The sequence below is a fragment of the Pezoporus flaviventris genome, unplaced genomic scaffold (genome assembly GCF_033815535.1).
Source record: "Pezoporus flaviventris isolate CSIRO_AGI_PZ_B2104156 unplaced genomic scaffold, CSIRO_AGI_Pfla_v1 ptg000140l, whole genome shotgun sequence".
Taxonomy (NCBI): Eukaryota; Metazoa; Chordata; class Aves; order Psittaciformes; family Psittacidae; genus Pezoporus; species Pezoporus flaviventris.
Window position 1 is genome coordinate 54,210 of NW_026892688.1, and position 15,884 is coordinate 70,093.

Below are 15,884 nucleotides of genomic sequence, written 5' to 3' on the forward strand. Positions count from 1 at the left end.
CCTCAAACCAAACCAATCAAAACTTCTGCTTCAAAAGCAAAAGAACCCATCTTTTGTCCAATTTTCTCTATATAAATATAATGCCAGGCTGTCAAATTAGGCCAGGCATTCCTCTTTATTTCCTGTTAATATGTGAAGTTCAAAGGCATTCCATTGTGTGTGTTTGAAGAATGAATTAACAGGTGAAGCGTAACATTTTTTCCCAAACTTCAGGGATACATTTTTAGAGCAATGTGAAAGGATTTAGATGTGTGACTTCCAATTACCTTAACGGCAGCCATCTGCTTCAACATCAATACATCATGCTGAAATTTTACCCCATGCTGCACATAAGTAATGTAGTACTTTACGATAGGCCATCTTTATCAGTCAAGAGCTAAGAAAGAGTATTTTTTAAAGATAAAACATTTTGCATTTGTTCTACCAAGGCCTCCATAAGAATATTATTTATTTTGTCTGGAATAAAACCAACAAACAGCAAAAATAAGTAGCACAAACCTCTCTCCTCTGCTGCCTGTTTTATTTTCACTGTAAAAATAATCCTCTTGTCAACAATATGAGCACGTATTTAAATTTGCAGAATCACACAGTAAAGGATACCATTTCAGATTAGTTTCAAATACTGCCTGAAATCTGAGATTAAAACACTTCTCCCAGCTTTTCTCCAATAAACATAGCAGGCTATACCTTCAACAGCAGATGAAAACTCACCTTATTACAAAGTCATGGCTATCAATCTCTTTTCCACATCCACTATCCAGAAGGATACCAGAATTCCCAACAACTGCACAGGTTTTAAATCGGCGATTCTTCATTGGGGAAACTTCAGGGAGAAGGCTGTGCAAATCCTGAGAAATGTTAAGGGTGCGACGTCTGTCCAGTACATAATGGATTACATCTCCTGGCTTGAAACTGCTTTTGACCACTGATATATCTCTTTCAGCATCCAAGAATCGAAGAATGTTTTTTCTGGGTTGATAGAAAAATGCAGAGATAAAAGACAGCACTCACTGCTCATGTGGAGTCTATCTATTAAGTAACACTATTAAGTAATACAGACTGTTCAGTGAGAACAAGGTAAAGCAGAGGGCAGACAGTGTCAGACAGACTAAGGAGTAATTTCCCATGCTCTAGGATGGAGTTAGAGCAAAGCTGTTAGGACAGAGCTGAAATCTTTGTTACACTATGACATATAAATACTACAGTGATAGAGCTTAATGACCTTCTATAAAGGCACTGAGAGACCAAGGGAAGACAATTTTGGAAATTGGAAGGCATACTATTTTTGAGTATTCTCCAAAACTTTGGAATAAACACATATTTGAAATAAAATCAGAAACATAGTTAAATATATGAGGTATTCATGATTTAAGAAATAAATGCTTCACTACCATCACATCTCTCAAAAATCAGCTTGGTTTAGGAATACCCATGTTTTCTTACAGATTCTTATTTTACCACAAGAAAACATTCAGTTTAGTATAAACTTGATCCTAATTAACTGAAGTTCAGCCAAAGTTATCCTAATTAACTTGAAATACGAACACCCACAGTCTTTTGTGCCAATTTAAGCAAAATTAGCTTAAAAACATGCTGCAAATTAAACTACTGCAGCTCAAGGTCTAGTCAAGCTGTTAACTGAACTCACAGAAACACTTATGAACTCCGTCATTGCTTTAATGATCAGGTTAGCCCACCTTTTATCTTTCTTCTCTGCAATTAATTATAGTTGGGTTCAGACAAGATGACGGTTTAACAGGCTACCATGGGTCAAGAGAACTACAGTAATGAAATAGTTGTATACTATCAGCACACAGCAAGTAACAGAGGAAGAATGTCTGCTTAAATGTCAGCTGAAAAAGTTACAGTAATAGTACGTGCTTACGGGGGGGTGGGGTGGGGGAGGGAAGGGGGACAACATGGGTCTAAAAACCCACACACACTAAATTGAAAAAAGACACTTTTAATGACTGCAACTGTATAATGACTGATACTTGCGCTGGTCATGTTGAGCAGCTTTCAGTACACACTTATCCTTGTTGTAAAAAGCTTAAAAGGAATACAGGTCAGAGTTGAGCCACTGCTAGCTCAGGGTTGCAAATAAGCTAAACCTTACAGGCTGGTGTTAATCCCTGCTCTGCAAAGCATGTTTGTTTGTGAAGACACATAAAGACCACATGTGAACTGAAGCACATACTGAAGCAGAATAAACGTAAGGAAGAGATGGGGAGTGCTGAGCTGGGGCAGGGTTCACTATGTGTTAATTCAAATAGAACTTCTGCCTCTGCAACTCTAACAAGACAAGCAGAAAAACAAGAACTTTGTATTTTCCACAGCTGTCAGCAGGTGAGGCGAATTTAAAACAGAACAGACATTTGGTTGAGTAAGAGAATGCTATTTTTACGTAATAAGCTTCTACAGCAGAACTTCCTTAGAGGAGATCAAAACAGGAAAAGATAACTAGAGATGTCACTAGCAGTTGCAACACTGACTCAGAGATATAAAGGGGAAATAATCCCTCACAAGTAAAAAAGGATGAACTATCGGAACACTATCCTCATAAACCATTGTGTCATTGCTTCAAGACGAAAGAATACGTCTGAATCTTGCAACCAGTGATACAAAATACTTACCCTGAAACTGATCTTATAAGCCACAGAGGAAGTGAAACATGCTAAAAATATTTTTTCAAGTATATCCTCTCGTTTATTAAACTTTGACCAAAAAAAAAAGAAAAGAGCAAAAGAAAGGAGGCTGCCTGGGTCTGTCTGTTATACCTGTCATATATGAATGAAGCTGCTTCAGACCAAAGACAGCTTGTGCTGAAGCATATGAGGGACTTAATGGAGAAGGATAAACAGTCTTAAAATCCTGAGTGTCTAAAGCTTTTGGTAATACCAGACAAAAGGAAGATGAAGACTTCACTTCAGCCTGTAAGTTGAAAGACTCTCCATGGGTTTGTATTAAGCTTCATTTTGTGGATAATTTGCAAGAGATACAGAAATTAATACAAAATGGGAAAGAGCAAGAAAAAAAGGAACTGGCCAATCTAGAAGTATTAAAAATCACTAAAATGATTCATGACCTAAGAACAGAGCTAAAAGAGCTGTGACAGTAAAGGACAAGATGAAGGCATCAAAAGTTAGCATCTGCTGAATATCCAGACTCAGTTCACATGCACTCTGACATGAGAAGGGGTGACCACAAATGAGACTCAAAAAGCCAAAGAAACCATGAAATGCACAGGATCCTTGGGCTCTGCATAAAAAAAGTCACATGTGATCACCAGAAGATTCACTTTAATAATCTGAAGCACCCATTCCTGATACCTAGAATGAATAGTCCTAATACTGTTTCTGTTAGTAAACAAATAGAATCATAGAATAGTTACTGTTGGAAAGGACCTTAAGATCATTTAGTTCCAACCCCACTGCCATGGGCAGGGACACCTGACACTAGACCATGTCACCCAAGTCTCTATCCAACCTGGCCTTGAACACCACAAGGGACGGAACATTCACAACTTCCCTGGGCAACCCATTCCAGTGCCTCACCACCCCAACAGTAAATAGCAACATTTGTGCATGAAATCTTGTGTATTATTTTAAAACATAAGTGGAAGGCAGTGAAGCTATGCAAACAGTGCCAAGAAAATAAAAGTGCCTTGGCTTCCACTATTAATTTGGTTACTTACAGTAAAAGCTTAATTATCTATGTGCTCACACATGCTCATATAAGTCCTCCAAAGGGTTTCAAGTGGATCTGAATTAATTAGACACTTATTTAAGAGAGCTGAAATTTCCAGATGTGTAAGGAACTTATTTTTAAATAAAATATTGAGATGAGCAAAAGTCACCGAATCTTAGTATCTTCTCATCTGTTTTCTTACCTAAAGTCATCAGTAGCTCATTCAATTAAATGTATGCACAGGTATTACAGTATACATTAAGAGTCCTTGTATAGGAGATGCAAAATAATGCTGACATGAAAATATTTTAATTGATTAATTTGACTGTATCCAGATATCTTTTAATAATGAAAAAATATATAATTAAGAATGCAGACTTCATGCTATTGTTTTAAGTTCCTCTGTGGTACTGACTCATCTGTACCATGGGGATAGTAGTACTTCCCCTTTTCATTTAAGTGCTGAGACAAAAAAAAACCACCAAGGGATATGACAAAACCTGAAAGTACATACATGAGTGTCTCAGTCAGTCTTGATCCTGGCTAATAATAAGAACTTGTTTAAACCTCTGTTCTGTCCCACAAAGAGCATTGGAAATAGCATAACAAGGTTATTCTGATTAAATAGACCTGACAAAATAATTTAAAATAAGTGCTAACCCATACCAGCTGCATATAAAATTAAAAAGTAAGCGGCGTTAGAAGAAGAAAAAAAATGATTTTTAATAAACCCTGAAGCAGAGGTGTTCTGCAACCTTAAGCTAAAATGTGTAAAGAAGTTGTTTTCTTTGAATTGGTCTTCAAGCTTTGTTTTGATAAATAAAACTGTATTAAGGGTGTTGCCTGAACCCTCTGTGGGCAGGAGACGCAGATGTGGCTCCCCCAAGCAGATGTGTGCAACATCTTTATGTGACTCTCAAAAACACAGTGTCACTATCTGTGGTTGACCTAAGGTTCTGCTTTTGTAACCAGAAACAGATGTTCATAGTATTTAAATACCAACTACAACTCCCAGTTATCTGATAAAGTACATGCAACAGACAGTGTTGAAAATGCTCTGAAAGCTTTCCAAATGCTGTAAATACGTATTGCTCTGGGGTAACATGGTGACATTCTTCTGTTTATGCGCATTTTCCTGGTTTTATTTTGTACTATAGTCTTTGACCTACACAACTATTATATGTGGGTAAACTCTCCCTCACCTGCCTCACGTGTGTGGATTAAGGAAAGAAACTAAATCACTTAAACATTTAAAAAGTAAATGTATTATTTTTATACATTGTCAAGAACACTGAAATATGACCTTCAACACTTTCCCTGGGAAAATAATTCCTTTTGAACAAGATAATGCCACACATCCCTGCTGCTGGGGTATCTGGACTTGTCTGGACCCCAACCATGAGGGGACACCCCTGAAGTACATCCACCGTACCCAGGAAGCTGGGCTAGCTTGCAAGCAACCACATTATGGAAACAGAGGACTATGTGATTACCCAGTCTACACTCTGTCCCCACTGAGTATGTTCCTTTATCTATATACACAGGCCAGGTTGGAAGGGGCTTCGAGCAACCTGGTATAGCGGAAAGTGTCCCTGTCAATGGCAGGGAGCTGGAACTGGATGAGCTGTAAGGTCCCTTCCAACCCAAACCATTATATGATTCCATAATTCTATAATACATCAACCCCAGTCTATGTCTATCTAATATACTCCTAACAACCTCCTGTGGTGGGGACTCAGCAAACTCTGCATGAAGTCTATGTCAATGCTTCCCTAGCCCTACCAGCAGCACCATACTGCTCATGCTAGCTCTGGTCTTTCCCACAGCAAATGAAGACTGTTCTTGTGCCTTATACCTTGCCTTTGGAGGACAGACTATTCTACTGTTGGCAGTACTCTTCATTTACTTGATGCTAAGAAGCCATCCATTTTCATTCTTTTCTTTACTGGATAAGTCATGTGTTGTAGGTCTCTCCTGCTCTAGTTGCTCTCCTGCAGACTTCCTCTGACTGATTCACATAGGTCTTTAAGCAATTTGACTTTTTAACCCTAGCAAGCCTGGACACTGCTTTGTACTCCCAAACTGGAAACTCTCATCCTTTGAAATCACCAAGAACTACTACCTGGGTAAAGCATACCTTTAGCCAGCTGAATCAGTTTAATTAAAAAAAAAACAAACAAAAGAACAAACTGTGGTAACACAAGGTCACAGCCTGCCCTTGAAGACGGCTGGCTTTAACCTGATGGACAGGGAGTTTTAAGAATATCCCTTCAAGGGAAGCAGCATTTAGAATCATAAAATAGTTTGGGTTCGAAGGGGACTTAAAAGGTAATCTAGTCCAACTGCCATTTTGGATTAGTTAAAAAAAAAATGCCTAACTTCAGCTAACTGTGGAAAAGTTCCTGGTATTCCTTAGCCCACGGAGGACCCCACAAACATAAGTTCCCGTTCCAGCCCTCTTCATGCCCTTTAGGGCACCCCATTCTCCCTTGATCAGAAAGGTCATTAACTGAAGCAACTAGTAGCACAAACCTTCAGTGGGGATGCAAAATGAAAAGAGGACTTTTAAAAAGAGCATGACTCAACTACTTCTTGCCATATGAAGGGCAGCTGTATGTCACTTTTTCATGAAATTAAGCAATTTAGAGTCAAAAGAAAGGCATCAAAAATGTTAATTACTCCAACTTGCAGTGAACATTGACCTTTCAGTTGAGGAAAGGGTCTAAAGAGGCAAAAACCCCTTAAGGTTTACTGTAACTAAGAAAGGCCCAGTCTTAAAGACAAAGAAGCCCTGAAGGAAACAATGCAAGTGGCCCCAAAGTGTTGTTTCAAAAGCTTCACAGCAATGGCACTGCTCCAACACCACTTCAGCATTTACTGCTTACACTTCAGGGAGTTATCATAGCTGGTTTATATTAACTTGAAAGACAAACAGTGATAATAATCTGAACTTTTCTGAGGAGGAAGTTGCACTTTTTTTCTGATGCTGTTAACATCTCAGGAGTTCTGACCCTTTTCTGAAAGGAAAATTCCACTCACCTGAGTTGTCTGTTACACTACAAAGCGATTAAACGCATCCTCAACACTTTTTTTTTCTTTTTTTTTTTTTTTGCCTTTCCCTGCGATTCAAAACCTTCATCTGCTTCTTCCAACATAAATGCCCACATTAAATCAAAAATAAGGCGAAGAAGAAAGTCACATACTGAAACGTCACAGATGTGCTGGCATCAGTCCTGTGTGAAAGACCTCCTCAGACATGTTTATAGTATCTCAGCCAAATGTCTCCTTTCTGACAGTACAGCCTTCCATACAACTGAAATGTCCTGATTTCCTTAACTGGAAAACCTTCACATTGCCACAGAAAGTAGAAAGGACTTTAGACACAAAACCTTGCAGGTAGCAGATTCTCTCGCCTTTTCATGACTGAAATAATTCAGACAGAAAGGGAGCCAAACAAGAAGTCTTGTGCCTTCCCTTAGGCACAGGCATTACTAATTTTTCTTTAAAGTTGTTGTCAAGCAGAATGTTTAGAAAAATTACAAGACAAATCATGATTGGCAAGGCAGCAAATCTGTTACAGTCTCAAGTAATTAATAATACCTATCATTTCCACCTGAATCAAAGAAATTCTATCTCTTTCTTCTAAAGCCTGCTTAAAATCCTTATGAGCCTGCTGCCCTCTCAAAATCGTTGCTACATTCTGTAGGCTGACACTAATGGCTGCAAGGTCACAAAGAACATCTTGTGACCTATGAAAGCTGCTCATCCCCTCCAAGGGATCCTGATGAATCATAGAACAGTTAGGGTTGAAAAGGACCTTAAGATCATCTAGATCCAACCCCCCCTGCCATGAAGGAGCTTTTCCACTCATTGACTCCTACCTGAGCCTGACCTCGTCAAGAATTCATAGGACTTTTGAGGCTGATAGACTGGTCACTAACCTGAACAAAAATAAGATGGCCAGAAAAGATGCCCATCGTCAACAAAGCAAATAGCAAAGCATAATATTCCAGCTGCCAGGCAAGGAGGTACAGACATAACAGTGACCAACAGTTCTTGCACAAAGCAAAACTATCAAATATCTTCTATGTTTTAAAATTGCTAATGTGGGTGTCAAACTGACATAAGACTCAAAACCAGCTGCCATTTCTGCAATTTATAGTAAGTTTTATGAAATGCGTTTATGCTGTACACTAATGGTTTCACAAATTACTTCTCCACTGCTAAGAATCACTACATTTTTGTATATTATTCAACAGGCACTAGGGTTTTTTTGTTTCACTCTTACTGTTATTTGCTGTTGTCAACCTTACACCACCAGAACATCACTGTTCACATTTACAGTTGCAATAATAGAGTATGAATCATCTTCACAGTCTACACAGTGCATGTAATGTACTTTGGAGAGCTGAACAGTTAGTTTAACCATGAGAACACTCTAAGAGACTGCTAGACACAATGGAAGTTAGTTCTGATGGTACATCTCTAAGTGTAAAAGTATTTACAGCTAAGATGCTTCTTACTGCTGTGACAAGGAACAAAGGTGTACAGTAAACTGCCTGTAAAAGTGAAAGAATGCATATCGATTAGACAATATCAGAATGCAAAAAATTATCATAGGGGACTGCTTTCTCAGGGAAAAGTATGCCAAACTTTCCTTCCTCAATGCTGAGTACTGTAACTGAGTATACTATGCACACTAGCAAAAAGGATTTCTGGAAAGAATAGTATTCTCTGGTAGCAGTGATTCTTTTCATATAGTTCATGTAAAATTCTGGCCTCTGTCACATACTCTAAAATCTTTTACTGGTTCAGTGAAAACACCTGCTCTCTGCCCCAGTGTTCATGGTATAGCTATTTCATCTCAAAACAAGACTAGCAACGTGGACATCTAAATAACCTCAGAATTATGCTTTCTACTGTACAGAAGAATCATTACGCTGATAAAGTGAAAGCTTGACTGCTTAAACCAGTGTACAAGATATATGCTTTATTTCATTGTTCTACAGAGACAAAAAAAAAACAAAGCAGCCTTCACTGTAAAATTCTGAAAAAATACCACATAATCACATCATTTGTTTGAGAACATGTTAGTGATTCATAAAATGAGAAAACTTTCCCCAATCCAACAATAAGGGAAAAAAAGTAGCTTTGAAACTCATTATTTTAGCAGATTGAGATGATACACATGTTGTAACGGGCTTAGAAAAATCTAAAGCATTCTCTACTGGTTTGCCTCTTTGTCTGTATTTTGCTTTTGGATCAGGTGAAAAATGAACAAAACCCAAGCTTCATTTTCTCTCAATTATAATCAAAAAGTAATTGCAATATTTTTACTTGTTTGATGTTTGGCTTGAGTAGAATTATGAATTGTCATGAAATATGACAATTTTTCAACAAAACAACTGAAAAGGTTTATATGTCTCTACCTATAGTCACTCAATGGTTTCCAAATCAATTTACTTCACAAGTAAATTCACAGCATGCTATTTTCTTCTACTTGTCAGAACCATAACCTATGATCTGGAATTTCAGTGGTATTATTCTGAACTTACTCTGTATTTCTCCAACTTAAACTGGCAGTTGAGTGCATACAAATTTTGAATATTGTTACTGATACAGAAAATCTGCTTATCTTTCCTGGACTACCTTGGAGCAGAACTTAGCCTTTATGGAACAGGCTGCATCAGAAGGGACGGTCCTGGAAAAAACAACATTACTGAGCTGCATTTTAGGGCAACCACCAGGCCTTCACCAGTAGGAAACCCAGGTGTCTGGGGAGCAGCCATGTGCCTGATTTCTGCCAAAAATATATATTTTCTATTGTTTTTCACAGAATGTGATGTTCCTGGCTCTTCACACTGCCAACCCATGCTCCATAAATTTCTCTTACTGGCCATCTTCCCAAATAAGACAGGGAAAATATAATTACGCTTAAAAACACTAGAGGCTGCTGCTTCTCAGGCCCCAAGGTGAGTAGACCCACTGTAACTACTAAGACACACCAGAACTCATGTTAACTCTGCTACTGCTCCTTCCCACCTCAGCATTACCTTAAGGCTCTTTTCACCCCCTAAAAATTTAGAAAAAAATCTGCATAAGATATGGCCACTGTCAACATGAGAACTTGGGCCAGCCACAGATAGGGTTGGATTTGCAGCACCTGATATCCTAGCTCTTGACTCCTTAAGCTCCCTTCGTAGTTAAGGAAGAAAAATTGGTATGTTCAGGATACTTCCATCTGTTCTATTGCAGACCTTCAGGATGAAAGGAAATCACATCCTGAAAGGGCTAGTTTCTCACCTCTGACTGTAAGAGTCTTCTAGAGAATTCAAATGTGACATGCATCATATAGATACTGACTGCAAGGGTCTGATTGACATGGCCAGATAAAAACATTTTATTTATTCTTATGAAGGATGATTGACTTTGGAGTCTAATGAAGTTTATTTGCATTTAACACTGAACTCTGAACTCTGTATACAGTTATATAACATCTACCTGCAGCCATAAATCAAACAACTGTTTTCCAGAACTCAGGAATTACAGGCATTATGAAATGAAAAGAATTACAGATAATACGTAATGAACTGCTTTTATCTAGAACACTCACCTTATTTCCATGACCAAAGAAGAATTGATTCTCCAACCTTCTACAGCACGGTGGAAGATTGAGGAGCCACTCTTTCGAATTGTCTTATCAGAGCTATTGATCATTGATCTACTCAAACTCAATTCACCATCTCTGCAATGCAATATAGAAAAGACAGAATTACATCAAGGCTGAGTCTGGTTATAAGAAATTTATGTCACAAGCACCAGTGATACATACATTTATTCACAACAAAAAGAAAGAATTGCCTCTCTGTTTGCCAAAGCAAATAAACTATACCTGTGAGAAATGTATGGGACATCTGTAACTAATACTTGAATATGCAATTTAAGAGCTTATTTATATTTATAATGAAATAGGTGTAATAATAAAGTCCAAATTGTGACGTTTCACCCAAACTTTACTATGTTTGTGAGACATATTCTGAACTTCCATATTCCAGTACTAAACTAAGAATTAAGTGTTAACTTTCAATCCTTTGACCAGCAATACAGCATACAAACTACAAAATTTCCTCAAGGCTTCCTGAAACTTTCGTATGCATACATCTAAGCAACCCCAGCTGTCTTATCCTCTTCATCAGTCTTAACATAGTCATAAATTTTGGTAAGGTAAGCTTAAAAAAATACAGTAAGCTGTGGGTGATGATCACTGAATATGTGATAAGGTATCACAGTTTTAGCAGAGAAGCTAGAACAACACAAGCACAACTGAAGGTGTTAGGTCTAAAATCTGATTTTAGCTCCATAGGTTTCTATTGCCTTCCATATTGTTCCCATTTGGATGCCAGAGCAACATTCAGCCGAGGTCGCACATAGCTGTTAATCATTCTACCACACAGAACACTTTGTAACAGTCACGCAGAATAGTAACAGTAACATATAGAAATCTCTTTACCTGTTAAATATGCATGCTCCAAAATACTGCCAATAACAGTAACTTCACTTAGTTTGCATACAGAACTTTTGACCAGCCACTCAAACAGCAAAATGGAAAAGATGTGAGTCTGTAAGCTTTCTAGGGAATCACGGACCCTTGCTTCCATGTGACTGTAAATTCTTAAAACAATTGGATCCTTGCCCTTAGAAAGAGCTATTATTGTGTATACATATATATATATATATATATATGAAGTAATAATATTTGCTAAATTATACAGCAAACTAAATTCAAACTAACCTGAAATGGGACATTAATTAAGCTAAATTAACAAAACTGGCAACCTAGTCATTTTCAAAAATTGCTATGATTGCAAAAGCCCTGTAACTAATAAACTAATATTCTACACCCCATTAAAAACAAGCCAGCATTACTAGCAAAGCACTCCCTCCCTCACCCTCTTTACGCCAACACTCTGAAGATTGACATTGCACAGACTCGTGAGTAAGACTGCCACCTACCGAAAATCTTACAACTTCAGGTAACGTAGGTATAAGATCTGTATGTAAATTACATAAATCACTAACTTGAGGATATGGAAGGATGCTGCACAAGTCCCTGAATTCAAAAAAACAGAATGTAGGTAATGCTTTTTGCTATTTTAAAGTGTTTTTTTTTCCTTAAGAAAATTCAATAATGGTTGTAACTATATTTATTACTTATATTTGCCAGCATAGAGTTGACACATCTAAAAGATTACCAAAATACTTCCAGGCAAAGCACTCAGTCTAGAAGCACTACAGAGGTGTCTCCATTTTATGCTGGGTTAAACAATATCCAGTAAGTACTTGAACAGTAACACAGTTGACAAAACTTGACAACAAGTCAACAACACCTAAAGCACCTCAGCCTTTGAAATATGGTTGTCTTCCATATTCACAATTTAAATCTGCAGTGACCTACAGAATATGCAGTAAAACCACATTAAATTATGTGATCAGGAAGTAAAAGGAGTTCCTAGGCACTTTGTGTTAAAGTTCTACAATGAACACAAAGGTGTTCACTTACATGATCCTTTCCCTTTTATTGGGAAATTTTATTTAATTGTCACCTAAAGTAATATTAAATAAACTAACAGATAAAAAATTAAGTTTACTCAAGAAAATCCTTCACTGCGTAAACAACTGTGAAATAAATTCGGGCTACTTTGTATCTTCTAGGATCACTGCAAATCCTCTCTGATGTAAAGGAAAGGCTGCCAAAGTGTGACAGCAACTTGTGGCTGACAAGTACCAACCACTTGGAATTACATTGCCTCAGTGACCAATCAGACAAGTATTATAAGACTATATCTTCTCATAAAGACAGTTCATTAAATACAAATAACTGTTTTCAAGCATATTCCACATCAGCAGCAGATTACACGCATTCCACGCAGTAAGTATGTTTCACTACTTAACTTTTAAAGGGACATTACTATCTAGAAGGGCATGCTTTCACAATTGCTGTCCTAGCACACTTGCTACAAGAACACAGTGCATACTTTGAATTGCACATTGTCCATTTTTGAACGTCTGGGATTCACCTGGGATTAGTGTCACTAATAATAACCACCTCACACATTCACAGTTCTATGTTGCTAGTACTTCTGGAAGTAAAAAAAATCCCACAGAAAACTGACTTTGCTTGCTCATGTGGCCAGTCAAAAATAACCAAATGGCATGAGCCCTTCCCTCAGGAGAAAGGCAAGTGTGACATCTATAGTGGCAGCAGACACTGGTAATGCAACTGGGGGTCTTTTTCCTACTTCATTCAGTAACAGATGGGATGAGAAGCTGGGAAAAGAAGCTAGATTCCAGTATCTTTAGCCAAAGCACAAGACTGCACAAGAAGTCCCATACCAAAGTAGAGACATCACTAAATGACCTGGCAGAAGTACATTACAGCTATGTTTCAAGCTGTGTTGTTAAGGATATACATATTTATGACTAAATATACTTATTTTCTTTCTTTTAATATTAAATCATTAGTTCATTTTAGTACCTTTTAGATCATGAAAACAACATCGCAAACTGAAGAAGGCTTTCCTGTTTCTGCAAATATGTGGGTTCTACCTAGCGACTGATTTCTGAATCATTTTAGTAGCTACCTCTAGTCTGACAAGAAGGAGTACATATTAAAATATATGGGTATCTTTAATGCTGAATGTCCCTTACACTTATTTCCACACGTATTTTTGCACACCTACGACCCCAAAACTTACGTACATCTTGTAAGCGTGCTAATACCACAGCATCACGGCAGGAACTAGGCTTACAACCAGGCTTAGCAAGTGGGAGTTAGCAGCAAGTTTGAACATCTTTTAACACCAAGGGAAGTAACCATCGCATCATTAGCAATGCAGCCCGACAGGCGAGGCAGCCCCTGCTCCGGGGAGGTGCCGGGGCCACTGCCGCACAGCTGTCCCCAGCTGGGCCCTGCTGCCCACACCCTGCTCTGGCAAAGCTGGGGGAAAGAAATGCAATTTCTGCCTTTAATACTGGGAACCGCACGGCACGAAGTAGGTTGTAACTGTCCCACGTTTCTTCAGGCCCGTACACACACTTACAACCTCTTTATTCCTCTTCTCCAAATTAAGGCACGGGCTTACACCAAGGAAGAATCTCCCCCACAGTCAGTCTGCACAAGCAAACAAAGTGTGAGCCTCTTCCCCGTGTTTGCTGATTTCACCAAGCCACCGCGGAATTTATGCACCCCTTCTGCAAAAACGAAAGAAAATTACACCCCTCCAAGGGAAAACAGGCTCAGCTGTAAACACAGCATCTTCACACGGCAGCTGCAAGTTGGGAGAAAACTGGAGAATACAGGCAACCACGTACACAAACATAACCTGCAACACAACTGAGATGCAAACGAAAACACGGAAAGGGACTTTCCGCCTTTTATTTTCAACAGAAGACAGGTAGGAGAGTGAAAATACTTACCAGGGTCTCGGCGACAGACCAAGAGTTTCCAGCGGAGGGGCCTCGGGAACTAAGGAGGATGTCCCGCAAACATCCCCAAGGAGCACCTAAGTTAAGCACAGCTCCCAGGCAAACTTTAAGGACAGAGAGGCAGGAGCACCTGGAACTGCCAGCGGCCACGCACCTCGGCGCGCTGTCCCCTAAAGTCTCCCAAAGCAGGAAACGAGGCACAACGCGCTCCGGCAGCCGCCACCGCTGCTCTAGCAGGCCCGACCCTCGGAGAGCAGCCTCGGCCAAGCGAATTCCGCGGTTCTATAACCAGGGCTGGGTGGGAGCAGCACCGGGCATGCCCTGCCCGTCCCCCTCACCTCTAGCCACTGGTCTCCGACACCTCAACTCGCTCGTAACCCGTCCCGCACCGGTACCCTGTGCCGCACAACACCCTCTCCCCACATGCCTTCCCCCAGCGCGACCTGTGACCAGCCACAGCCGGGGGAACCTGAAGAGACCGCCGTGGGGCTACGGAGAGGACCTTAGACAGCGACACCGACCCTCGGGGAGCCCTCCCAGCTCGGCGCCCCACAATTACCCGGCGAGAGCTGCCTCCTGACGCTCCTCGGTCCTCGCTATTTCTTTTGTCTTATAAAAGATGAGGAGGAGACTTATCGTGCACACAGTCCACCTCTTCCTGACTGAACGCATGTCTTCTGCGAAACGCGGCGGTCCCCCTCCCCCTTTTCCTTTGTTTGTCAGGGGTGTGCGGAAAAACAACTCCACACGCGGCACGGATCGCCGAAAACACAGTAATATTTCTTTTCTTCTTCTTTTTTTTTTTTTTTTTTCGGGAACTGTTAAAGGAAATAAAAATAAACCCCAAGGCGGGCGCGGGAGCTTGGTGCTGCTCGCAGCTAAGTTTGTCTGTCTTTCACCCTGCTCTCCCCTGATCAAGCAGCCGGGCGCGCAGGCGGAGGCTCGCCGTCTTCGGCCGGGGGCACGGGTGTGTCGTGCCGTTGCCAAGACGCGCTCCTCCCTCTCCCGCCGCCGCTGCCCTTGCCGCCGCCGCCGCCGCTGCTGCTGCTGCTACCGCTGACGCCCCGGCTCCGCTGCGGCCCCCTCGCGACCGCGGCGGTGGCCCGGGGGCGACGCTAGCACCGCCCTTCCCACGAAGGGGCTGTGGCGGCTGGAGCGCGACCAATGGGCGCCGCGCGGGGCGGGCATCCGGCGCTGGGCACAGGCAGCGGCCACGGGCGGTGCCGGGTCGGAGCTGAGAGAGACCCGAGACTAGAGCTCACCTCCTGTTGCGTCCCCGCTGTGTTTGGGGAGCGGCCGCCTGGGGCACCTTGTACCGCGTCGTCTGCTGAGCATCGGAAACTTTGATCAGGGACCGGCTCTGCCGGTACCACTAAAGGAGCATCACACTTCCTTTCCTGAGGTGGTTTATGGTGTTGTTAATTTTATATTTAGTTACTTATTTACTCAGCCCGGATGGAGCTTGAATGTTGGGCGACGTTTTCCCATTCCCGACACCCAGAGGGAGAATGCGGGGCCAGGGGGAGAGAAAAGGAGGAAGCGGCCGCCTCTGGACACACGCCCCGGGAGGTTAACCCCAACCCCGGTCAAACCCGCCGCCCAGCCCTCGCTCGCGTTCCGTTTACACGGTGTCAATATGACCATTGCTTTCCCACTTGTAGCACGGTTTCCCTGAAAAGCAGCAAGAAAACCCCAAGACAAACCAACCCATT

At 40.9% G+C, this 15,884-nt stretch overlaps 1 protein-coding gene across 2 annotated transcripts in view; it reads right to left on the reverse strand.

Moving 5' to 3' along the window:
• Positions 1-15,199, reverse strand: part of ST8SIA4 (ST8 alpha-N-acetyl-neuraminide alpha-2,8-sialyltransferase 4) — a 51,640-nt gene extending 36,441 nt beyond the window's left edge. The window contains exons 1-3 of one of the 2 annotated variants that reach the window (XM_061479040.1): positions 14,732-15,199; positions 10,301-10,432; positions 712-969 (exon numbers count right to left, since the gene is read on the reverse strand). In XM_061479040.1, coding sequence (XP_061335024.1) covers positions 712-969; positions 10,301-10,432; positions 14,732-14,844 — 503 coding nt within the window. In that variant the 5' untranslated portion in view covers positions 14,845-15,199. Of the gene's footprint in view, positions 1-711; positions 970-10,300; positions 10,433-14,510; positions 14,562-14,731 lie in introns of those variants that run through there. The other variant, XM_061479041.1, reaches the window with a different exon arrangement.
• Between the last annotated feature and the right edge of the window lie 685 nt (positions 15,200-15,884).